General features: G+C 47.4%; 1 protein-coding gene across 1 annotated transcript in view; it reads right to left on the bottom strand.

Annotated features, from left to right (window-relative positions):
• INSYN1 (inhibitory synaptic factor 1) overlaps positions 1–2533 on the bottom strand; it is a 120612-nt gene extending 118079 nt beyond the window's left edge. The window contains exon 1 of the mRNA XM_084816416.1: positions 2372–2533. Within this exon, the coding sequence (XP_084672542.1) occupies positions 2372–2533 (162 nt within the window). The remainder of the gene's footprint in view (positions 1–2371) is intronic.
• Between the last annotated feature and the right edge of the window lie 24444 nt (positions 2534–26977).

Below are 26977 nucleotides of genomic sequence, written 5' to 3'. Positions count from 1 at the left end.
CAGCGCATGGTTAAACTATGTCTTGCGGTAGCAAATTCCATAGTGATGGCCACCAATTTGGGTGGCTTTAAAAGGGGGTTAGACAAAGTCCTGGAGGAGAAGGCCATCAATGGCTACTAGCCCTGATGGCTATATGCTACCTCCAGTATCAGAGGCAGTAGGCCTATGCACACCAGTTGCTGGGGAACATGGGTGGGAGGGTGCTGTTGCACTTGTGGGTTTCCCATGGGAAGCTGGTTGGCCACCATGTGAAAAGAATGCTGGACTAGATGGACCCATCTAGACCCATAGTCTAGATGGACTAGATTGTTGGTCTGCTCCAACAAGGATCTTCTTATGTTCTCACATTAGGCAACAACAGCATATATAATGTGCAAGGGTTCATTGGGGAGCTGAAAACCAGTTTCCAAGAACAGAGGAAAAAAGGCGGGATAGAAATGCAATAAATAAATAAATAAATAATCATATTGTTCTGTTTCTTATTGCTCTGCTTCTAGAAAAAAAAAAAGACAGGAGAAAAAAAGAAAAGAAAATGACAAATATGGAGAATATATGCCAAGTATTGTGGTTATATTACTTTTGGATTCCAAACTAAAAAAAACCTGACAGCCCAACCTGCCATACTGCAAAACTACCACACATACAACCTGGAGCAGCACGTTTCCCCTCTTACGCCATTGAGTACTACTTATTCTCATGATTTCTGCCCGCTGACAAAGCAGTTGCATTCTTGCAGTTCTTTTAGTGTTTTGAGCTAAACCATTTCCTGTAATCTCACAATATCAAGTTCACCCTAGCAGTGGTGGCTGGTGCCCTTTGAGGCTGGTGTGGCTGAGGACAGTGCAGCTAATAGTAGACAGAGCCAAGGGGGTTGCTCTACGCAGCACCCCATTGCACAAAAACAAGAAAGTAACAAAACAAAGCCATATGAGGCACATCAACTGCAACCTTCCTGCCAAGCAGAAGGTGGGCAGAGGGAGATCACATAGCAACACACAAAGATAACCTTTGAATCCACAGCAGCAGTGCATTGCACAGAAAATGGAAACTGAGGCAAGTCAACTTTAAGATAAAACAGACAACAATGGGGGTGTGGGATGGAAAAAAGTAGGGAAATACTGCAAAGGGTTGGATGTTCCTGGAGCAGCTCACTCCCCCCCCTCCCCAATCACACTCACACACCCCAGAAGCCTGGTTTTAAATAAGGAAAAAATAGAGAAAACATGAAAAACAAGCTTTTTTAAAAGGAGAAGTATAGCAAGGGTTTTTGGAGCTTCAGGGGGAATGTCCCCTCCACCGGACTATGATCTCTTACATGTTCCTAGGTCTCCAGTAAATATATATGGGAAAAGGGCCCCCATGATCCCCCACTCACACATGAGAGTTCCTACACACACAAACTTTCAGAGGAAACAACCCAATATCTGGCAGCTACTGCTCCTTTTCCTTCAATCTCTCTCAATGGTCCAGCAAGACGAAGAAAAAAGAACGTGTAAAAACCAAGTACACTTATTGGCTGTGGGATTCCTGATGAACTGTCCACAAACAAGTACCTGGGTCCTGATAGGCTCTGGAGGAACCAATCAGGACCATATTTGGAAATCCAACAGCATGTCCAAGAAGGCTGATCTGCCTGCTGCAACCCTAGAGAATTAATTAGCAGCTGCTTTAGCTAGAAGAAGGAAGGGGGAAACAGAGAGTGGGCAGGCATGCTCAGATGAGGTACGCCCCTAGCCCCAACCTCTCCTAGCAGCAATAATGGAATTCAGGAAGAGACAGCACAGTAAGTGAATAACTTGGTCTCTCGAGGGGAAGGCAGAGCTTGGTAGCAAGGCACTGCACACCCCCTCCCCGCTAAAGAGAAATAGTCCCTCCAACTTAGAGAGAAGTTCATTTGTCCAAGTTTAGCAAAGAAATCTTTGTACAGCTTTAAGACTACAAAGCCCATGATGCAGCATAACTGAGTAAAATTGCACATCCACAGAACATCGATGCAACCTTCAAATTACCACACCCATGATGCATTTCACTCATTAGCATAAAGATGACAGGTAAACAACTGGGACCTTTAAAGAAGGCAAGCCGATATTTGAAAAAAATAAAAGAAGAGATGCCGAAGAAATGGAGCTGGTCTTTGAACACAGAACTAGTGATGAAAGTATTCTGTAGGCTCTCTTATCATTACTCATATGCATGTCATCCCCCCTCCCTTGCAAATTCTCATACATTTCCTTTCTAGCCCTGAATCCACTTTATTCATAGCCAGTTTACAGATGCTCGGCCAGGCCCTTGCTCCAAATTTCATTGTTTGACAATCCCCAAATCTAGATAGATTTGACATCTTCCCACTTGCATCATGAACTGCACTTACTTCACGGAGTTCCTTGGCTACCTCCTTGAGTTCCTGCAGGATGCCTTCGAGCTGTCCAATCACCATCTTCATGCGCCCCCTGATGCGCTCCCTCTCACTGCTGTTACCGTCGTTGGTAGCGTTGTCAGTGGGCTGCCTATCCTGCAAGCCCCGGGTGTTCATCCTTCACAGGGTGCCCGGGAGCTGGGGCAGAGTGCTGCTGTGCATTCTGCTTTTGCCCAGCCAGACTGTGCCTCCACGGAGCCCCTCTTGGCTGGGGAGATCTCCACATCTTAACGCCCCCCCTGCCCCAGAAAGTCCCAGCTACACACTCACCTGCCACCCTTAGATCTTCCCACCCTAGCTGGATTGGTGCAACAAAGCTGGGGTGATTGGGATAGGATCAAATACAGAATGGTTCCAACAAATGCATGTGTTCCAACTGGAGATCAAAAAAGCCACATGGGAATACAAGATTTGGGATCACCATGTGACTGAGAGGCTGGTTGTGAGAAATTGCCATGAACTGCCAGTCTACGGAGTTCAGGCTTTCTGTTTGTGCTTGGCTCTGCCAGCTGTGAAATGCCAGGGTCTAGATAAAGTGCAGAAAGAAGCCGATAGATGGTCCCAGTCTATGCCATGTTGGTGGTCCCATCAAAGAGGGCATCACCACCAGTTAGTTCATCAGGGTCCTTTGGGGCAATTCCCAGGAGATGCTAGAGGCAGCGTCTTGTTCGTGTTCCTCAGGGTTTTCTCCACACTTCTTCCGCAGAGGGGTCTCCCACAGGATGGAATAGCTTTGCCGCCATCTGTATTGCAAGGAGTGCTTAATGGGGCTTTTCCTGCATGAGCAAGGTCTGGAGGTTTCTTGTCGGGATCCCAGGAAGCTCCTTCCAGTGACAAATGTGGTCTTCAGCATAAGAAGGGGGCATCCACAAGATGCTGGAAGCACAGGGAATCCCACATCATGTTCTGCAGACAGAGAAAGAGAGTGGAGGGGGAACAAGTATCAGAATCATCAGGAGCATTCCTGTGGAGAATGCCCAAGCACTGAACTCCAAAGCACTGATCTTCCAAAGCACTGAACTCCAGCTTGTCCAGGGGTTCCTGTGGGGGCTTCCAGTCCCCTGGGTTCCTTGAGATCATCCTCGTTTCACCAACAAAAGCTACCAAACAGGGCTGTGTTCTCATTGAAAAGGGCCCTCTGACTCCTGAGGATGGATTGCCTGTGCTCTAGGAGACCACCCCTTGTCTTGCCCCACAAACTCCATCACTTCCCTAAGTGGTCTGATTTCCTCCTGAAGGATCAGTCATTTGGGTGAGAGTTGCCTCAGATAGTGAAACGTTGGCACCAATGTACGCCATCTCTCTCTCTCTCACACACACACACACACACACACACACAACATAGAAATGAATCAATATGCTTTGCATACTGACTTTTTGCACACCGCCATATATAAACTTTAGCATTCCCCCCCCCCATGTCCCCAAAGCCATCTCCTTCAGGGTCCTTGAACAGCAGTGCCCTGTGTGGACTTGACAGGTTGAATAAATACATAGACCTCTGCCAAAGAAAAGAACTGCTTATTTTTAATCCACCAGCAGTGCAATCCTATACATCAAAGTCTCACTGTTTCCAGTGGAACTTACTCCCTGGTAAGTGTGTATAGCAGCCTTCTTCCACCCTGGTGGGACAACTCCCAGCATGCTGGACCATTGGCCATGCTGGCTGGAGCTGCTGGGAGTTGACATCTGACACATCTGGAGAGCACCAGGTTGGGGAAGGCTCCTATGTAGGGTTGCGCTCTGACAACTTAAAAGGCCAACTTACTAGCAAGGCAGCTCCCTTGGAACCCCACAGAATCATTTTGCTCCAGCTGGACTCTTGCCGTCCCTTCCTCCTTTGAACATTACAAGCAGATTCTTGGATCCTCTTCCTTTTCTCCAAGGCTGGGTGAATCTGGGCATAGGTGGTGAGCCATCCAATATATCCAGGTCTTAAATAATAATTGTAATTTTAAAAAAGAAATCCGAGGTATGGTCCCATCGCTCAGATTACGCCTTCAATTGCAGGGGAAGCACCACGACAGTCGCCCTTCTGGTTTCCTTCAAGTATGGAGGAGAGAAGTGAGCAAAATAGGAAACTGTGCCCACTCCCTGCATGAACAGAGAGAGCCCCCCCCCCCGCCTGCGACCAGCTAGCCAACCAGCTGGGGAGAGTCATCAATTCAGCTCAGAAGCTCTGCCTGTGCAGCCTTCCCATCTCCATAGCAGAAGCGAGCACCTCCACTGGCCCGTGGGCCCGGTCTCCAGTCCACAGGTGACATGGCTTGAGCTGAAGATGTTTGGACGGAGGAGGAGGGAGAGGAAGTCAGTGTCCTCCCCTCCTCATCTGCCTAACGCATAGGATGTGGCTAGGTCAGCTTCTCATCACCAGCAGCCACCCTGGAGCTCCTCGGCTGGGCAAAGCAGCGGAGGAGGGCGAGGAGGAGACGACAGGCAGCCCCTGCGCCCGGCTGGCCGCCTCTGCCAGATCCACGAGCAGCAGCTGGTCTCGGACGCAGCTCGCAGCCTGACGAAGGAGCCCTTTAAGCAACGCTGGCAAGATGGAGCGGCGGGGGGTGGCGGCGCGGCGAGCGCACACGTCTTCTTCGCAGCTTCAGGGATCTCCGGGGGTGCCTTGACTGACAGCAGCGCAGGGCGGGCGCCTGCTTTCTGATGCCCGACGCTCCATCGGAAAGGAGAGCCAGGCAGGCAGAGGGATACCGATCGCTGCTTCTCCTATTCCTCTCGCCAGCCAGGTCTCGTGGTGTGTGCCGCCTTGAGCTTCTCGTGCTGGCTGCTTAGAAGAGAGGGGTGGGTGTGTGTGTGTGGGGGGGGGGGTGGAGCGCACGCTGCAGCTGACTGACCCAAGTTTTCTCCTGCTAGTGAGCGGTGGGGAACTGCACCGGTCCCTCCAGCAGCCTCCTCGTCTGCCAGCGTGAAGGCGATCGTTCAGCTTAAAGATGTTTGGCTTGTGCTGTGTCAGAAAATGGGGTGGGGCTTCCCCAGAACAGAAGGAATTAAAGGGACAATGCCTCAGGCAGCCAGCTGTGAGTGGTGTGTGATAATAATAATAATAATAATAATAATAATAATAATAAAAATTCTGGGGCCATTTTCATAGATGACTGATTTTTATTTTATTTTTAAAAACCCTCATTCTGAAATTTAACTTTACAAGCTGGACCTAGGTTAAAAACGAATGTTCTGCTTCAGATTGGCTCTCCGGTAGGAATTCCTTAGTTTCACTTTCTTCCAATTTTGGTGATGATTTTTTTTTTTTAAATTAATCTCAAGTTCTTTCTGCCCCGTTGATGAAGAATGTTGCAAATGCTGGTGATTTTTTACATCAAAATCGAACTGAAACAAAATTCTCACCCATACGGAATGGCCAAATTCAACGGGTGTAGCTAATCCCAGCATGGACAGGATCATGTTGTATTTGCCTGCCATAGGGCTGTTAAAAATGAGGAGCCAGTCAGAAAAAAAGAGATGGTAACCCTAATTCAGTTCTAACTTCGTTAAATACACAGGGATTCAAACCCAGACTTTTATGAGGTAGGCACTCAACACACTGGGCCTGGATGGACAAATCTGTCTGTTTCAGATTCTCCCATATTTATTTATTTTAATAATTTCAAGGTCCCAGGGCATATTCTGAAGGCACAGGAGGCAGCCAGCCACCTAGCTGAAGCTAAGCAGGTCTGGGTCTGGTCAGTGTTTGGAGGGGAGACCCCCTGGGAACCACAGGCCTTGAGTTCCACAATGGAAGAAAGGTGGGATAGAAATGTCATAAATAACTAAGTTTTTTTTCCATCTCCAATATGGAAAAATCTGATAATTTTGGTAAACACTTATACAAAATGAACTGAACTGAAATTCTCACCAATCTCTAATCTCAAGCCAGTATTTCAAATGTTTAAAAATAATGTGTTCCAGCTTAAAATGCATTCTTTTCTGGCTAACACTGTGAATGATATTTCCTAGAAGATATGCCAGGTCACAAACTACCCAACCATGACAGGGGAGAAACCCTGGCATGTCTAATTGTTCTAGCATTTCCACTCCACTGCTCAGCTATGCCCATCCAGGCTACCAGACATTTTCTACCAGTCACCTTAGCCTATCATCCACAGAGCATTCTCTTGCAACCTTTGAAAATTCAAAGACTCACTAAGTTGGGATATTTGGGGTGCAATCTTCTGCATGTTTAGACAGATAAAAAGTCCTACAACTCCCAGCAGCTCCCCAGTGATGCTGGCCGGGGAAAGCTGGGAGTTGTAGAACATTTTCCTATCAAAATATGCATAGGTTTGTGCCCTTAATGTTTAATATCCTCTAGACACAATGGGTAGTATCCAATGTTAGTCCTACTTCAAGTAGACCCATTGAAATCAATGGGACTTCAGTTAGTCAAGACTAGGGATGGGTGGAACCCATACCTTTTGTTCCAGGGGTTTTCTGTGTGTGGGGGGAGGCGATCTGTCCCTTCCCCCACAATCCTCTTCGGCTGGCGCCGCTCCGCAGCAATTCTGTGGAGCCGGCCATCAGTTCCATATCGCCAGTGATATGGGTGGCCGCCATTGCTGTGCCGTATCGGGCTGACTCTGGATACAAATGGCATCCACTACACCATTTGCAGCCATAAAGCCCTTAGTTTAAGCTAAATGCAGCCATTTACGGCACAGAGTCAGCCTCAGCCAGCAATACAGCATGGCAATGGTGGCCCTATCGCTGGTGCTCCGGAGTCACCAGCAGGGAGGATCTGGCTGGGAAGGATTCCACGGGGAGGCAGAGATGGTGGACTCTGGAGGCCAGATTCTTTTGAATCCAGCCTCATTGGGGTCCGTGGCGGAATTCTCCAACATCCCTAGTCAAGACTAACTGAAGTCCCATTCATTTCAATGGGTCTACTCTAAGTAGAACTAACATTGGATATTACCCAATGTGACCTTCACAGTGCTACATCCCCCCCCCCCCACACACACACATCACTGTCTTCTCAACGCATACTTATGAATGAAGTGGGCAGGGGAAGGTTATCCATTATTGTTGTTGTTGTTCAGTCGTTCAGTCGTGTCCGACTCTTCATGACTCCATGGACCATAGCACGCCAGGCCTTCCTGTCCTGTGCTCTCTCCCGGAGCATGCTCAAGTCCATATTCATTGCATCAGTGATGCTATCTAGCCATCTCATCCTCTGCCATCCCCTTCTCCTTTTGCCCTCAGTCTTTCCCAGCATCAGGGTCTTTTCCAGGGAGTTTTCTCTTTGCATTAGGTGGCCAAAATATTTCAGCTTCAGCTCCAGTATCTGTCCTTCCAATGAGCAGTCAGGGTTGATTTCCTTTAGGATTGACTGATCTGACCTCCTTGCAGTCCAGGGGACTCGTAAGAGTCTTCTCCAGCACCACAGTTTGAAAGCATCAATTCTTCGGCACTCAGCCTTCCTTATAGTCCAGCTCTCACAGCCATACGTTGCTACTGGGAAAACCATAGCTTTGATTAGATGGACCTTTGTCGGCAAGGTGATGTCTCTGCTTCTTACTACGCTGTCTAGGTTTGCCATAGCTTTCCTCCCAAGGAGCAAGCGTCTTTTAATTTCATGGCTACAGTCACCGTCTGCTGTGATCTTGGCGCCCAAGAAAATAAAATCTGTCACTGCTTCCATTTCTTCCCCTTCCATATGCCAGGAAGTGATGGGGCCAGATGCCATGATCTTCGTTTTTTTAATGTTGAGTTTCAAACCAGCTTTTGCACTCTCCTCTTTCACCTTCAACAAGAGGCTCTTTAGTTCCTCTTCGCTTTCTGCCATTAGGGTGGTCTCATCTGCATATCAGAGGTTGTTGATAATTCTCCCGGCAATCTTAATTCTGATCTGTGATTCATCCAACCTGGCGTTTCTCATGATGTACTCTGCATATAAGTTAAATAAGCAGGGCGACAATATGCAGCCTTGTCGTACTCCTTTCCCAATTTTGAACCAATCGGTTGTTCCATATCTGGTTCTTACTGTTGCTTCTTGACCCTCGTACAGGTTTCTCAGGAGACAGTAGGGATGTCGGAGAATATCTCCACGAATCTCCAGGAGGCTGGGCATTCGGCCCCCAGAAATTGGGGGAGAAATTCTCCGACACCCCCCGCCCAGGATGGGATTTACCTCGTGCGAATGTCCCTCGCGGCGGCGGGTCCCGGCAGCGGGTCCCGGCGGCGGTTCGGTGGCGGTTCGGTAGCGGCGGCCGGTCTTCTGACCGGCAGCCGCTGCCGCCATTTCCAAGTAAAAAAAAAAAAAAGTGATAGGCTACGTAAAGATTTATGTAGCCTATCACGGCTAGATTTTCCAAAAACACCATGATAGGCTACGTAAATCTTTATGTAGCCTATCATGGCTGACTTTGGGGGAAAAAAAAAGAGTGTGTGCAAATGGTGGTGCCCATGGGCGCTGCCATTTGCGTTCCTTATTTTAGCACGGGTAGTCTACGTAAAGATTTACGTACGGCGAAAATAAGGGCAACGCAAATAGCGTTGCCCTTATTTTCACCATAGTCTACTTAAATCTTTACGTAGACTACCCGTGCCAAAATAAGGAACGCAAATGGCGACGCCCATGGGCGCCGCCATTTGTTTACACGCTTTTCCCCCCCCCGAAGTCAGCCGTGATAGGCTACATAAAGATTTACGTAGCCTATCACGGTGTTTTTGGAAAATCTAGCCGTGATAGGCTACGTAAATCTTTACGTAGCCTATCACGTTTTTTTTTTTAACTTTACTTTTTTCTTTCATGGCCGGAGAGGCGGGGCGCTCCCCCACAACCAGAATTTCGGTGGGGAGGGACAGGGCGCCTCCCCACCCGCCAAGAATTTTGGGGGGAGAAACGGAGCGCCTCCCCCCCCGAAAAAAGCTGCGGGACCAGGTAAGGGACTTTCGTCCATCCCTAGTAGGGATGTCAGAGAATTCTGCCACGAATCTCACTGACGCCGTATGCCAGAGCATTTGCCCCCCCGAAATCTGTGGTGGAACGGCCTGCCGTTTAAAAAAAAGGGTTAAAAAAAAAAGATGTGATAGGCTACGTAAAGACTTACGTAGCCTATCATGGCTGGGTGGGTTTAAAAAACAAACAAACCCACGTACGCCAATGGCGGCGGCTATGGCCGCCGCCATTTGCATTCCTTCTTTTTGGCCGTCTTAATCTACGTAAATATTTATGTATACTTAGGGGTGAACGAAAGTCACTTACCTTTTCTCGCAGCTTTTTCGCGGTGGGGGGGAGCGCTTCGCTGCTCCCCCCGCGAAGTTCAGGCCGGGGGGGGAGGCTTCCCGCCTCGCCCGGCCGAAATTCAGGCCGGGGAGGAGGCTTCCCGCCTCGCCCGGCCGTGAACACGAAAGTAAAAAAAAAAAAAAAAAAGTCCCCTGATAGGCTACGTGACGATTCACGTAGCCTATCACGGCTAGATCTGGAAAGTCAGCCATGATAGGCTACGTGAATCGTCACGTAGCCTATCACGGGTGACTTTAAAAAAAAAAAGCGCGTACGCGAATGGCGGCCCCCATAGGGAGCTGCCATTCGCGTTCCTTATTTAGTTGCTGTAGTCTACGTCAATGTTTACGTAGACTACGGCGAAAATAAGGACAACGCAAATAGCGTTGCCCTTATTTTCGCCGTAGTCTATGTAAACATTGACGTAGACTACAGCGACCAAATAAGGAACGGGAATGGCGGCTCCCTATGGGGGCCGCCATTATCCGTACACACTTTTTTTTTTTTTTTAAAGTCACCCGTGATAGGCTACGTGACGATTCACGTAGCCTATCACGGCTGACTTTGCAAATCTTGCCGTGATAGGCTACGTGAATCGTCACGTAGCCTATCAGGGGACGTTTTTTTTTTTTTCTTTCATTGCAATGGCGGGGGCGGCAGCCGGTCGAAAGACCGGCTGCCGCTCCCGCCCCGCTCGAACACCGGACGAACCGCCAGCCGGACCCGCCGCCGGGAGGGACATTCAGGGAAGGTAAGTCCCGTCCCGGGGGGGGGGGGCGGAGGATTTCTCCCCGAAACTTGTTCGGGGGGCCGAACACGTTGGCGCTCAGCCCCCCGAAGTTTCGGGGAGAAATTCTCTGCCATCCCTATGTATACTATGACGGCGAAAATAAAGGGGAACGCAAATAGGGTAGTGGGTGCTATTTGCGTCCTTTTTTGATTCACCATTTTAGCCTACGTAAATCTTTACGTAGGCTAAAACGGCAAATCAAAAGGGGACGCAAATAGCGCCCGCTACCCTATTTGCGTTCCCCTTTATTTTCGCCGTCATAGTATACGTAAATATTTATGTAGATTAAGATGGCCAAAAAGAAGGAACGCAAATGGCGGCGGCCGTAGCCGCCGCCATTTGCGTACGTGGTGCTTTTTTGTTTTTGTTTTTACCCAGAGCCCTCCGTGGCCAGAAATCCGGCTGCAGACAGCTCTGGCCTGGCTGGGCCTGGCCGGCTGCTCTGCGGAGCTGCCACGAAGCACAGCTGGCTGTTTGAGGATTCCGGGGGGAGGGATGGAACGCCTCCCCCCATAAACATCATCCGCAAACAGGTAAGTCACTGTCGTGCATCCCTAGTTATCCATAGGGATGGAGAAATCAGTCTGCTGCTGGTTCATGTCAGTTTCACATGTATGTATTTCATCATACCTCTGACCTGTCCAATTTTTGTATCAGTCTGCGAACTAAGAAAGAAAACACACACATACACACAAGGAGAGAGAGAAAATGGGCTTTTCGCATGCCTTTCCCCCTAACGTATGCATTTTATACGCAGCATTCCTTAATATATGCATTTTTTTTTTGCTTGCACCTTTCCCTAATACATGCATTTTTGTAGGCAATCTTTGAGGTGAGAATTACATTGCAACATTTTGAGAAGTGTGCAATCCAAATCCATAGTCTGGGAAATGCATATTAGGTCAGTTTGCTTAAAAATGCAGACCAAAGGAAATTCTCCCCTTTTGCTATTTATCTATAGTAGCGACTCTGTGATGCCAGGAGCATGGTAGTTAGTTTGAATAAACTAATGCAAAGTACAAGAGTCTGTGAGCTTATGTATGGATGTGACCCAAAGAGGGATTGAGCTGCAATCGTTTACCCCAGGGGTGCAGAACCTCAGGCCTGGGGGACAAATATGGTCCTGCAGTGGTCCCAATCTGACTCTCCAGAGTTCCTCAGAAGCTACGACTCCTTTCCTGTGGCATGTCCCCTTTCCTTGGGCCCATTCTCTTTCCCCTGACCACTGGTGGTTTTCCAGTTTGGGGATAATATTTTAACTCTAAAAGTTCAAATGCCTCTCCTAAGGCTTCGTTACTGGCAGTAAAAAAACCCTTTAAGCTAACAGATGCCAGTATTTTTCCACACCCTTTTTCCTTTGGCCCTGCCCACTTTGCTCTCAGTCTCACCCAGCACAGGAATTGGGCCCCCAAGAGCTTCTCTGAAATGAAAATCGGCCCTTGCGTTAACAGTGGTTGTGCACCCCTGCTGAGCACAAGTTAGGTTGCTTCAATCCTGCTGACTGCAATGGGATTTAAGTAGTCTAGGGCTGGGAGAACCAGGGATGCTCGAGCTTGCTGAAATTCTCTGAATTTTACTTCAGAGTAGGGATGGCTTGGGCGCCCAATTCAGCCAGGGAATCTGGCGGACCCACTCTTGCCTGCACCCCCGAGCCCCACTCGTCAAACCCCTGCCCCTGCCTGCCCCCTGCCTGCCCCTGCCCGTGCTCAGCAAATGGTGGCCTTGTTGAGCTTTGCAGTTGCCACTTTTTGAGAAATAAAACGACACTCACAAAAATGTGCATATTTGTGCACCCACGAAAATGCACATTTTGTGCATATTTGTGTATGCGCGAAATGTACATTTTCCCAAAATGTACATTTTGTGCACACACTAATGCGTGCCTTTGCAAAAATGCCCATTTTGCAGATGAGAATCTGTGCATTTGCAAAATGTACATTTTTGTGCATGCACATTTTGCGATCACCATTTTATTTTTCTTTAGAAATGGTGACTGCAGAGCTTGATGAGGCTGCTTGGGTGAGTGCAGGCTGCTTGCTGACTGTGGGAGGGGCTTGAATGCAGTCTGGGGCTCGTCGAGCAGGGACAGGGGCTGGGCGGGTGAATCCGGACTGGGGTGAGTTCGCACATCCCTACTTCAAAGGTCGGTTTGGCTGACTCCTATTTTTGCTTGCAACTGTTTTTTGGTTCATTCAAATGGGAAAAGTTGTGCATTTTTCAAAAGCCGTGTGCACTTTGAGAAACTTGTGCACTTTGAGAAAGGTGTGTAAAAGGTGTGTAGTTTTCTAAAAGTTGTGCATTTTGAGAACGGTGTGTAGTTTTGAAAAGTTGCAGATTTTTCAAGTACAGATCTGATTTTGTGAATGAACACAAGGCCAGGAATTTTTCAGAGAACATTTGCTTCCGTTCACGTTCAGGGTTCCAAACGGGGCATTTTTGAGTGGTTTGCAAACTGAAATAATATTCTCATACATCCCCAAAGTATTCTGACAGTGGGAAAGATTGCACCCTTGAGACCCCCCCCCCCTTGACCTTGAACTGTTCATTGACTGTTTCCATTATCTCAAGCATGCTGAAAATAAAGTGAAGGTGTAACTGAGACTGGGGATCATGGGCTAATCCTTGCTGAGCGTTGTTTCCAGTGCACCAGTGTCCTCAGAAACAGAAAGTATCCTGAAATTGCTCAGGCTCTTCTGGAATAATTGGCTAGGCTTTGGGGATGTAGATCTATCATAAATGCTATATGGAGCCTGTGTTGTCAGCAGTCACACAATTGGCTCAGACTGTTGTTCTGGGAACCACACTGTTTCAAAAGGATATAGAGAAATTAGTCTGTAGGCAATGGTCTTTCAAGTGGTCTCATAACAGCAGCAGTATGGCATGCAAATACAGTAGATGGTAAAAACAATTAGGGAGTGGGTCCTCAAATGCATGCTTAGGCTAAAGGTGGGTTGTAGGTCATAAGAACATAAGAGCCATGATGAATCAGATCAAAGGTGTATTTGGCTGCCTGTATGTTTTGAAGCCCAATTCAAGATGCTGGTTTTGACTTATAAAGCCTTCTATGGGACCTACATACCTAAGGGAGCTACCCAAACACTACATTCTTCATCTGAGTCCTTCCTCCAAGTGCCTCCTCTGAGGGAGGTTCAGAGCATGGCAGCAAGGGAGAGGGCCTTCTTGGTGGTGCCCCCCCAATTTTGGAACATTCTTCTCAGTGCAGTCTGCCTAGCATCACCATTGTCATCTTTCAGGCGCCAGGTTAAGATGTCCTTCTGCTCCCTGGTGTTTGACAGTATATGAAAGATGGTTAACGAGTCCTGGGATTTTGTATCGCTGATTGTGCACAATTGTTTTATATTTCTCTATGCAAATGCTTTTATATTATGTTATTACATTATATTTTTAAAGGATTTTAATCTTTGTAACTCAACCAGAGAGCTTTGGCTACTGAGCAGTAAAGATGGGTGAACCCCCTGATGTTCAGTCTGGGGGGTGGTCTGCCACAGGGAAATCTGGGCTGCTTAGGACCCCATGGATTTCCCTAGAGCCCTGGTGCATCCGCCATAGTTCACAGGGCAGCTCTCCGGCTGTCTAAAAGGTGCAGTGGGTGAATGGTGGCTGCCATTAGCCTATTGTGGGAAAATTGTGGCTGTAAACTGCATACTTTATGGCATTTGCTGCCATGAAGCACTTCCTTCTAGATAAATTGCGGCCTTTTGTGCAGCAATTTACCTAGAAGGAAGTGCTTTACGGCCGCAAGTGCCATAAACTATGCAATTTACAGCTGTAATTTTCCCGTGATAGGCTAATGGTAGCCGCCATTAGCCTATCATGCCTTTTAGACAGCCACAGAGCTGCTCTGGGAGCTACAGCAGACGTGAGAGGTCAGATTCCCTGGAATTCGGCCTCATTTGGGTCTGCCAATTGGGCAGTATAGAAATGTAATGAATAAATGAATGAATGAATCTAGTTCATCATTATTTTCACACAGTGGCCAACCACCTGCATCTGAGAAGCCAACAAGTTGGACATGAGTACAATAGCACACTCCTGTTTATGTTCCCCAGCATACTGCCTCTGATACTAGAGGTAAAATATAGCCATTGTGGCTGGTAGCCACTGATCGCCTTCTCCTCTGTGAATTTGTCTTGTCGTTCTGAAAAGTTTGAAGACTGGGTCTAGCACACATCTCTCTAAATTCAGGCACATGAACACTAAGACACTACCAAGACACCACACAGTGCCAAGTCTGCCACAGTGTGCACTTCTCTCATGCACTGCCCGCTAGTGAGGCTTCATTTCGAACTGTCGATCACAGATTATAGGGTGATAATATTTTTTTTCCCTGCAGATCTTTAACCTACAGAACAAATACCTCCTTGGCCAGAAAAGGACAGGCTATTGCTGAGTAAATCAATACAGCAAACAGAACACAGCCTTCAGCAATGTGTACACTTGGGATGGATCTTGGGCCATAAACAGAGAGGAAGGCAAGGATCTTTTCTCATCATCCCAGAATGCAGGACACGGAAGAATGGGCTCAAGTGACAGGAAGCCAGATTCCGGCTGAACATCAGGAAAAACGTCCTGACTGTTAGAGCAATACAACAATGAAACCAATGACCTAGGGAGGTGGTGGGCTCTCCCACACTGGAGGAATTCAAGAGGAAGCTGGACAGCCATCTGTTAGGGATGCTTTCACTTAGATTCCTGCACTGAGCAGGGGGTTGGACTTGATGGTCTTATAGGCCCCTTCCAACCCTACTATTCTATGATCCTATGAACCTTGGTATGAGAAAATAGGTGTTAAATAGGCCCCTTCAATTTTCATCTGTAGCAGAGGGTATGAAAAATCAGGCCAGGTACAGTTTCCAAGAGGTCTGTGAAAATGGGGGCAATTAATTTGATATTTATGTCCTTTCTGTTCATATTCCTAAAAGAAAAGGGGAAAAAATCACAGAGGTGCTTAATGCTGAAGAGTATATTTAGGGCTTTATTATTCTGTAGTGTAGGCTGTATCCTCAGAACTGGTGACTAGGATCCTCTGATTGATTAATCATCCTGAATTGTTATGAGAAGTGCATTTTATGGCCTCTCATCACATGCTTTCTCTCTCTCCCCCTCGCTCTCTTCCTTCCATGTTTATTTATGATTTTTGTTAGAATATGATTCATTGGATATTTTGCTCTTGCAGGAACAAAGAGTTTCCAATGATATGTTCTTCCTGCTCCTTTCTATTTGGTGCTTTCAGGCCTTACTGCTGCAAACTCCCAGCTCTTTCTTTCTCTGCCTCTTTCAAACTGCCAAATGGCTATTTCTTTCTCACACACATCTACCCCATCCTATTAGCTGGAGGGGTCCAAGTTCTGATCTGTATCTCATTTGAAACCACAGAGAGGGCTTCAGCCAGCAGTATACCAAGGGCTCCTATTGATGAAAGGAAACACTGACTGACCATTCTGGGCTATTAAGCAGGACTCTGCACAACAAAAGATTGTTGGCCAGCAGCCATTACAATATGTTACTCCCAGTTCCCTTTTTATTTGGAGGCAATGTTTATTGCCAGGTGATCAGATGGTGGTAATACAGTTAATCTAGCCAATCAGCAGGCTAGCAGCCTGCATCTGAAAACAAAGATACAAATCTCAGCAGCTCATAATGCTCATCTCAGAAAGAAACGAGGTGAACATTATGGTGTGGAAAATTCTTTTCTGTGTTAAATTAAACTCTGAGCTGGAAGGGATCTTCAGTGCTGCCTCCCTGACACCCACATTTCTGCATCCAAAACCATGTTCTCTCTCTCTTCCAGTTACTGGTGCTACTGCTCCGGAAGCAGCAGAATGGTAGAAAGAAGGGAGGTCTCTCTCCTTCTCCTCACCTTTTTGACACCTGGCACACTGCTATAGCTGTGTGGTAGGCACCAGAAACTCCCCAAAATGTAGCTTTCCCAGTGGTAACAACACATGTCAGTACCCATAGGAAAATAACATTTCCCAGGGCTCCTCTCCTGGCACCTGTTGTACCGCCATACCAACAAACCTGGCATCAAGAGGGATGAGCTTCCTTCTTCCTCCCTTACCTGCTTCTGCCAGAGCACATGAAAAGTAAGTTGGTGGACATGGGAGGGACTATGGATGTACAGCAATTTTGTTCCAGTTCACGAATTACTCAGAAATGTCCTGTTCCCAACCCCAAATGCAAATGGGAGCACATGATCTACAATAATAATAATAATACACATTTACATCACCCTCTATACCAGAGCCCATTTCAATTAACCCTCACAACACAATGATAAAAACAAAGTCAATCATTACACATTAAATGAACTACTAATCAAAATGTTTAACTACTTACAACCAGTCAATTAAAACAACCAACCAATTTGAAACCCAATTACAAGCCAATCATTCCTCGCTCCATACAACACCATGCAAGCATACAGTCTGTACAAAAATGTTCACAAATTCCTGAACTTGCATTTGTGTTCAAAAACTGTGCACTTTAAATAACGCACAGTTTTTAAAATGCACACTATAAATAAATAAATAAATACACTTAAAAATCCACATTTTCACACTGTAGTCAATGGAGAAAAAGTGTGCGCTTTTGAAAAATGCTCACAGAAATGCACGCTTTCTCGGTTTGAAATGTGCACTTTCCCTGTTTGAATGAACCAAAAAAAGAAAATAGGCCACAAATGAGAACAGGAGCTGAACCGAGCGAGCTTCAAAGTGAGGTCTGGATAATTTTTGAGAGCTCAAGCATCCCCGGTTCTCCCATCCCTCAGAGGGATGGGGAAGGAATTTGGCAGGTATCTAGATGGGTTGATTGGATGGGGTTTGAAGGCTCAAGAGGGAGGTTAGAAAATGATTGGTGTGACAGGGTCCATTTTCTGAGTTTTGGGGAAAATACTTCCACCCCCACCCCCAAGGCTGACTAGGGGCCTTCCGTCCATTGTTAGTTTTACGTGTTTTTATAACAACTGTTATGGCCTCTTGTTTCAGAAGCCAGGTTAGAGAGAGGCTGTTGAAATGAATACAGGGTATAGCTGCCGAAAGGTTTTGCCATCCTTCTTGCCTGAAGATGTAAGAAGACTGGGATGTTTCAAGTATTCAAGAGTCTCCCCGTTTTCATCTTTGACATTTTGGAAGTTCTGTTGCCTTGTTGCCTGCTGGTGATTACCTCTTCACTGGCATCTGTATCCATTGCTGCTAACTTCCTTCTTCACAGTCAATTGTATATTATTTTAGCTCTGTCTTCTTGACCCAGTTATATGAACACCTTTTTGAACCTCCCGCCCCCACCTTTTTTTCTCTCTCCACTAGTAATGGAAGCTGTTAAACTCAGCTAATGAAAATATATAGACACAGATTGTGTTAGTACCTGAGAAGCCTTTGATATTCTAATGACTTGAGATGGAGAGAATATGGGCTGCTTTTGCTATACTATTGACTCTTATTGGGCTAGATGGACCATTGATTTGGCATGGAATAAAATAGCTGCATATGCCTGTCATGTATGCTGTCTATCTTCAGGGTAGGAAGGGAAAGGAAAGGGACTGTATTTCAGGGGTAGAAGCATACAGAAGGTTCCAGGTTCAATGCCCAGCATCCCCAGCTAGGGTCATGGAATAATCCTCCCTGAAACCCTGGACACCCATTGACCATCAGTATTGACAATACTGGGCTAAATGGACCACTGGTCTCACTCAGTATATGGCAGCTTCCTATGTTCCATATGAAAGGAATGATAGAATGGAATACACCCTCAATCAGTGGGTGAGCCCTCAACTGGGTCCCAATTAGGGATGGCAGAGAAACCCAAAACAGATTCAAATGACTTCAGATTTCTATGAATTTGACCCATGGATTCCACAGTGGACAAGCATCTTCCGAGTTTGCAGATCTCACAATCTTGCAGGTAGGGATGGGTAGATTCCCTGCCTGCCGGTCCATGGGGAATCTGCCCATGGGTGGGAGGCGATCCGTTCCTCGCCCCGGAATCCTCTTTGGCTGGCTCCACTCCACAGCAATTCCACAGAGCTTCTGGCTGGCTCCGAAGCACCAGCAATACAGCCGCCATGCTGTATCGCTGGCTGAAGGGGACTTACTGCGGATGCAAATGGCATCCAGGATGCCATTTGCAACCATAAAGGTCTTAGTTTGAGGTAAATGCAGCCGTAAATGGCTGGCATTTAGCTTAAACTAATACCTTTATGGTCGCAAATGGCGTCCTGGATGCCATTTGCATCCGCAGTCAGTCCCCTTCAGCCAGCGATACAGCATGGCGGCCATATCGCTGGCAATCTGGAGCTGGAGGATCCAGCCGAAGAGAATTCTGCGGGGAGGCGGAGGAAAGTGTTCTGTTCCGCCATGGACTCCAGGGGGCCAGATTCTTTAGAATCCAGCCTCATTGGAGTCCGTGGCAGAATTCTCCACCATCCCTACTTGCAGGCTGGTCTGTCTGTCTGTCTGTCTGTCTGATCATCTACTTTCCTGAATTGCGTGCAAATTTAGTTGTTCAAAAATATGAAAGCTATTTATTTTATATATTTATTGCATTTATTTATGTATTTATTACATTTAGCTGAAGCTCTCTGGGCAGTTCACAAAAATTGACACCACAAAGTACAGCATAACAATAATATACAATATAAAAACTTAAAACAATATAAAAGTACAACCAGAATAAAACCTAGCAGCAATTAGGGATGAACAGACTCACCCATGCCTGGCTTTGTCAGGAGCTTGCCGAGACGCTGCCGCTGACCGGTGACCACCCCTGCTCACGGTGTGGCACGAGCTTCTTCACGGCTCGGCGAGTGCCTGATGAAGCCATGGGGCCTTTTGTCCTCAGTGCTCCTGGGTAGGTAATGCTGCACAATTGGTGGCCACAAATGCTCCATTCACACCTGTCACGTTGCGTAAATGGGCCCTCTACAGCTGCCAATTCCGCAACATAACCCACGCAGACGCTTCTGCGCCACCGTTGTTGTGCACAACAACGTTTTGGACTACGACTCCCATCAGCCCCAGCCAGCAAGGGATGATGGGAGTTGTCCTGGAGGGCACCTGATTGGGGAAGGCTGGTGTAGGCAATTTTGAGCTAGATGGAACAGTAGCCTGACCCAGTGTACGGCAGCTTCTTATCTCCTATGGCACATAGCCACCTTACCACGAGGTAAAAATACGGATGTGTGTACAAGTAAAACACAAGCACTTTGAAGTTCTTCAAATTCCACCTCAAAGCTCTTTCTGTCTTGGGTCCAGATCAGCTTTGTTTTTGCTTGTTTGTTTTTTCTTGTCACACACATATTTCAGTGTGTGCTTTTTCCAAATGTACCAACCAATTGTGTGCATCTTTGAAATGTACGCATTCTTCTCTCACTGATTTGAATGTGCTCGCGCAGTTTTCGAAAGTACACACTTTTACGTTTTCCCAGTGCACACATGCCGTCAAACGCTTTATGCTTGTGTGTTCGCTAATCACATTGCGAGCTCAGAAATGTATGGACTTTGCAGATTGTGCTCAAGTCCGTGTTGCGAACTGGGTAAACCCTGATCCAAAATGAACTGAAATGAATTTCTCATACAATCCTAGGTGGAAGAAAGATCAAATAGCTGCATGCAGGAGTTGTTTGGAGAACAGATGTGATCAGAGGTGAGTGTATTCGGTTGCATTTTATAGTTGCTGTCACCACTCTGGGGTTCTTTTAAAAACAACAACAACAAGAAGGGGCCATCCCAAATGGACTCTACTAAGCAGTCAGAAGCTTTGGCTTTCCCGTCCCTGTGGAGCTGCCCTGGATGACAATCAATGACTCCAGCGCTGTATAATGATGTGCTTCTTAAAAGCATTATGAAATCAATAAATGCTCTTCCAGATTGCAGTGATGGTGTACCAGACTCAGAGTAGTCAAAGAACAGCCAGAAATTTGTATTCTATTTTCCCACAGCCCTCCCCTCAAGTGGTGGTGGTGGTGGTGGTTGTCAAGCCAAGATGGCAAGCTTAAATTCTTCCCACTCTCCTGCATCCTATTTACTTGGCATTCCCTATGGCATTGGAGATTCATCTTATGATGCTATTTGGTGAAGCAGGAGGCTTGAAGGACACTCTTTGAAGGCCAAAGCCCAAAGCTGTGGCTTGCTGGATGCACCACCAGAAGAAGTGGCTCTCAACCCATTGGTAATCCCCTAGCTCCACCTTTGAGGTAGCATTGTTGTTCATGGCCCTGCCTGTTCATAAATATGTCAAGAGACAGGCCAAACACACCCAGAATCCATCAGAATAACAGTCATGCATTTATAACAGTGATAGGGCTATTCAGGTCCAGTGTCAAGGGTCAGCGTGATCCGGTTGGGCTCCTGCTGAGGGCCCACACCCCAGCAGGAGCCCACTGACAAGAGCTTCCTGGGCTTGCTCCTCTCCCTTCACCTTTGCAACCTGCTTCTTCACCTGCCTCTGGCTCTGGCCCAGGAATGGTGGTGATGATGAGGAGGAGAGGCCTGTTTGCTCGCTCTGTGCCTGTCATGCAAGGTCCTGGCAGGAATGATGAGAAAGAGGTTGAGGACCAAGAGCAGCTGGTGACAATTGTGGTAAGAAGGTAGGCTCAGTGAGCTAGGGGTCCCACTGAGGGTGTCTTGCACAAGGGCCCTCAGAAACCAGGAGCCAGCCCTGGGGCTACTAACCAAGATGGTGATAAAGCCTCCATGTTCACAGGTTGTTGTTGTTCAGTCGTTCAGTCATGTCCGACTCTTCGTGACCCCATGGACCATAGCATGCCAGGCCTTCCTGTTCTCTGCTCTCTCCTGGAGTGTGCTCAAGTCCATATTCATTGCATCAGTGATGCTACCTAGCCATCTCATCCTCTGCCGTCCCCTTCTCCTTTTGCCTTCAATCTTTCCCAGCATCAGGGTCTTTTCCAGGGAGTTTTCTCTTCGCATTAGGTGGCCAAAACTGCTGGAGAGCAAATGTTGGTTGGCTGGTTATTGTCCTTGTGCCCTGCTTGATGATAGCATCCCAGGACTGTAAGACTAGCCACTGTGGGAAACAAGAAGGTGGACTAGATGGACCTTTGGTCTTATCTAGCAGGGCTCTTCTTCTGCACATATGGCCACTGCTTCCTCCATGGCTGTGTGCTCTTACTCTGAAGCCTCTGGGTGAATGTGGTAATTACGTTTTGTCTAGTCATATTCCCAGTTGGAATTCACACAGTTTAAGTCAGGGTGGGAACCTTTTGGCCCCTGAGGGCCACATGTGGTGATGGGCAGTGAGTCGGGGGAATGCACCTGCATGCTCACACACATTCAAACACACTCCTTCAAGCACACACTCAAGCTCTCTCTCTCTCTCTCTCTCACACACACACACACACACCAGTTAAAATGGTGATTTCTATGGCTACTCGTCAAATTTGGTACAAATAGTCTCTAAGGAGCTTCAATTTGTGTGATACAGAGGGAGAAAAAGGAGAGAGCTAACCGTATATAATTCTTGGGTCTGTCCTGTTATTAAAGCAGCCGACAAAACTTTGCCAGTTGGAGGTCATGCCATCTTTATTCATATTTATAATATATAACAATATTTATAATATAGTTATAAAATTAAAAAATTAAAAAATAAATACGATGTTTCAAATTTACTCAGCTAAGAACAACAGGTTTCACCCATTTAATTAATAAACATGCTAAAGCAAGACAGGGACAGAGAGAGAGTGTGTGAGAGAGAGAGAGAGAGAGACCAACAACAGAGTATTCAAAAATATATTTAAGCTTAACAATTCATCAACAGCTGTGGTGTTATAACCTTTCTTGATTTGAAGTGTGCCTTTGATTCAATTCACATGGAAAAACTTCGGCCCAAACTCTCTGATGCTAATTTAGACCATGGCATGTTGCTGCTGTTCAAAACTCTGGGGTTTGTCTGGGGGTAAGGTGTGGATGGTAGCATTGCAAGCAAGTTGAATGAAATGGACCTTGGCTGTAGCTCCAGACATGCTGTGCTAGATATGCTTAGCTGGACCTACACTGTTGCAACGTTGTGTTTCATCAGTTAAAAAACCCCAACAGCATAACTGAGCAACTGGCATTTCTCAAAGGCTCTGTTACTGTCCTTCATCTGTTGCTATTTATGGATGCCTGATGACTTTGGATGACTTAGAGCTTGGCTACTGTTTGCAAAATGAGTTCATAGAATCATAGAATAATAGAATAGTAGGGTTGGAAGGGAATAAAAGACCACTGAGTCCAACCCCCTGCTCAATGCAGGAATCCAAGTCAGAGCATCCCTTACAGGTGGCTGTCCAGCCATGTCTCGAATGCCTCCAGTGTGGGAGAGCCCACCACCTCCCCAGGCAATTGGTTCCATTGTCGTATTGCTCTAACAGTCAGGACGATTTTCCTGATGTTCAGCTGGAATCTGGCTTCCTGTTACTTGGGCCCATGATTCCGTGTCCTGCACTCTGGGATGATCGAGAAGAGATCCTTCCTCTCTGGGACAACCTTTCAAGTACTTGAAGAGCGCTATCACATCTCCCCTCAGTCATCTCTTCTCAAGGCTAAACATGCCCAGTTCTTTCATAGGGCTTTGTTTCCAGTCCCCTGAACATCTTTGTTGCCCTCTTCTGAACCCTCTCCAGCTTGTCTGCATACTTCTTAAATTGTGGTGCCCAGAACTGGCCCCATACACCAGGTATGGCCTAACCAGTGCTGAGTAGAGGGGAACTAGTACTTCCTGGGATTTGGAAGCTCTGCTTCTATGAATGCAGCCCCAAAGAGCATTGGCCTTTTTTGCAGCCACATCGCATTGTTGGCTCATATTCAGCTTGTGATCGACAACAATTCCAAGGTCCTTCTCACTTGTAGTGTTGTTGAGCCAGGTATCCCCCATCTTGCAAATGTGCATTTGGTTTCTTTTTCTTAGGTGCAGAACTTGGCATTTATCCCTATTAAATGTCATTCTGTTGTTTTCTGCCCAGCTCTCCAGTCTATCAAGATCACTTTGAATTTTGTTTGTGTCTTCCAAGGTATTAGCTATCCTGCCCAATTTGGTGTCACCTGCAAATTTTATCAGCATTCCCTGCACCTCCTCCTCCAAGTTCTTAATAAAAATGTTGAAGAGCACTGGGCCCAGGACTGAGCCCTGCGGTACCCCACTTGTTACCTCTCCCCAGTTTGATAAGTCGAGGTATGTTATGTCCACAGCATTCCCACAGTCCACAAGGGAGGTTACTTGATCAAAAACTGAGATCAGATTCATCTGGCAGGATTGGTTCTTGGCAAATCCATGTTGGCTTCAAGTAATCACTGCATTGTTATCAAGGTGCTTACAGACTGATTGCTTTGTCATCTGCTCTAGAATTTTCCCAGGGATTGATGTCAGACTGACTGGTCTGTTCCTCCTTTTTACCCGTTTTGAAGACAGGGACAACATTAGCCCTCCTCCGGTCATCTAGCACTTCACCCGTCCTCCATGATTTCTCAAAGAGAATAGACAGTGGTTCTGAGAGTTCTTCTGCCAGTTCCTTTATTACTCTAGGATACAGTTCATCTGGCCCTGGAGATTTGAACTCATTCAAAGTAATTAGGTGTTCCTTGACCATATGCCTATCGATCTCAAGCTGCAATCCTGCCCCTTCAGCCTGTTCTTTGCCTTTGCCAGAGGGGTCATAGATCCTCTTTTGAGAGAAGACTGAGCCAAAGTAGGAATTGAGCACCTCTGCCTTTTCTTTGTCATCTGTTATCATTTTGCCATCCTTATTTAATAGCAGAACCACCATTTCTTTCCTCTGTCCTTTAGTATGCACTTATCTGAAGAAAGCCTTTTTGTTGCTTTTAGCATCCCTTGCTAATCTCAGCTCATTCTCAGCTTTAGCCTTCCTGATGCCATCCCTGAAATTCTGTGCTACCTGTAAGGATGTCAGAGAATTGCGCCACGGACTCCAGTGGCCCCCCCGGAATCTGTGGCGGAATGGCCTCCCACCCCTCGCCACCCCACAGAATCCCCCCGGGACGGAGCTTACCTGGGGTGGATGCAGCGGTGGCTCCGGCTGGTCTTCCGGCCGCTGCTGGGCTGCTGCAGCCGCAAATGGTGGCCATCGTAGCGGCCATCATTTGTGTGCTTGCAGGCAGCTGTGACGAGGCGATTCGCGGTTTTCAACGAGCAATTTTCGATGAGGAGATTCACGCTGGGGGGGAGACGCGGAGCGCCTCCCCCTGAAATCCTTCTCCAGCCGGCTCCACTCCGCGGAGATTCCGTGAAGCTGCCGGCTGGCCGGGGCTGCCCGCAGCCGGAATCCGGCTGCTGGGCAACTTCCTTCAAGAAGGAAAAAAACAACAACACAGGGTACTCAAATGGCGGCTATGGCGGCCACCATTTGCGTTCCCTATTTTTCGCCGATTTATATTACGTAAGTATTTACATAAGATAAAATGGCGAAAAAAGGGGAACGCAAATAAAGTAGTGGGTGCTATTTGTGTTCCTCCCCCCCCCCGCTGTTTTATCCTACGTAAGTATTTACGTAGGCTTTTAGGGTGAAAAACAAAGAGAACTCAAATAGCGCCCACTACGCTATTTGCGGTTCCCTTTTTTTTGCCGTAATTGCCTACGTAAATATTTATGTAGGATAAACCAGCGAAAAATAGGGAACGCAAATGGCGGCCGTCGTAGCTGACGCCGTTTGCATACGCCTTTTTTGTTTTGTTTTTTGCTTTGTTTGCCATGATAGGCTATGTAAATACTTATGTAGCCTATCACGGCAAAGACCCGGATGAAAATGGCAGCCGCAGCAGCTGGTCGAAAGACCAGCCGCCACCGAACCTGCTGCCAGAGCTGCCGCCATCCGGAACATCCGCCCCAGGTAAGCCTCGTCCCGGGGGGGGGGGATCTGCGGGACGGGTGGGGGGGCAGGCCGTTTCGCCATGGGATTTCGGAGGGCCGAATGCCAATGCATTCGGCCTCAATGAAATCTGTGGCGCAATTCTCCGCCATCCCTACTTGAGAATAGCCATGTATGCTATGTAGTTGTTTTACTTTCTGCATGCAACTAGGGATGTACGAAAGTCACTTACCTGTTCGCAGATTATGTTGATGGTGGGGGGGAGGCGTTCCGTCCCTCCCCCCGGAATCCTGGCCAGCCGGCTCCACTCTGCAGGGATTTTGCGGAGCCACAGGCCGGCTCCGCCAGCAGCTGGACATCCGGCCACTGGCTAGCAGGGACGCAAATGGCGGCGGCCGTAGCCACCGCCGTTTGCGTCCCTGCAGTCAGCTGTGATAGGCTACGTAAATGTTTATGTAGCCTATCACGTCTGACTTAAAAAACAACAACAACAACGGGCGTACGCAAATGGCGGCAGCCATGGCCGCTGCCATTTGCATTCCTTATTTTGGCATGTCAGATGTGCCAAAATAAGGAATGCAAATGGTGGCGGCAGTAGCCGCTGCCATTTGCATATGCGCGGTTTGTTTGTTTTTTTAAAAAAGTCAGACGTGATAGGCTATGTAAACATTTACGTAGCCTATCACGTTTTTTTTTTTAAACCTAGCCATGATAGGCTACGTAAAGATTTACGTAGCCTATCACACTTTTTTTTTTTTTTACTGGAAATGACGGCGGCGGCAGCCGGTCGGAAGACCGGCCGCCGCCGCACTGCCGCCACACTGCTGCCGGAGCCGCCGCCAGAGCCACCGCCGCCCGGAAGATCCACCCCAGGTAAGTCTCATCCTGGGGTGGGGGGTGGGGGGGCATGCCATTCTGCCAGCGATTTTGGGGGGCCGAATGCACTGGCATTCGGCCTCCCCAAGATCCGTAGCGGAATTATCTGACATCCCTACATGCAACTTGGTGATGAGTATATACTTAGCCGAATCCTATAGAAAGTTTGTCACAACTAAGCCCACCGAAGCTAATAGGCTTAAGATAGTGCTTAACCATTCAAAGGATCCAGCTGACAGCATCATTATAGTGCAGTTTAAAGGCACACCTGCAATGTCTTCCATCAATCAAAGTTACAGTCCAGTGTTATGTACCCTTAATTGGGCATCAGTTTCATTGAAATCAGTGGGATTTCCTTCCATGTAAACTCCATAGGATTGAACTGTTAACATCTGTCAAGTTTGAGTCTCCTCAGTTTCTCTCTTTCCTGCATTAAGTTTGTTCTATCCCATTTCTGCATCAGTTTGCTATGCATATATATCCGCATGAAAATTTGTATGTATTTTTCTTAGGGATGGCAGAGAATTCTGCCACGGATCGCGGTGAGGCCGAATGCCACTGCATTCGGCCCCCCGAACTCCATGGAGGAATGGCCTGCCCCCCCGCCCCCCCGCGGATCCCCCCCAGGACAAGACTCACCTGGGGTGGATCTTCTGGGCGGCGGCGGCTTCGGCGGTGGCTACGGCGGCGGCGGCCGGTCTTCCAACTGGCTGCCACCACCACCATTTCCACTCTGGTAAAAAAAAGAAAGAAAGAAAGAAAAAGAAAGAAAGACATGATAGGCTACATAAAGATTTACGTAGCCTATCATGACTAGGT

This window comes from Heloderma suspectum, chromosome 11, assembly GCF_057233095.1.
Source record: "Heloderma suspectum isolate Gila_16-S chromosome 11, 16-S_ref, whole genome shotgun sequence".
NCBI lineage: Eukaryota > Metazoa > Chordata > Lepidosauria > Squamata > Helodermatidae > Heloderma > Heloderma suspectum.
This window is presented reverse-complemented; position numbering and strand designations above follow the sequence as displayed.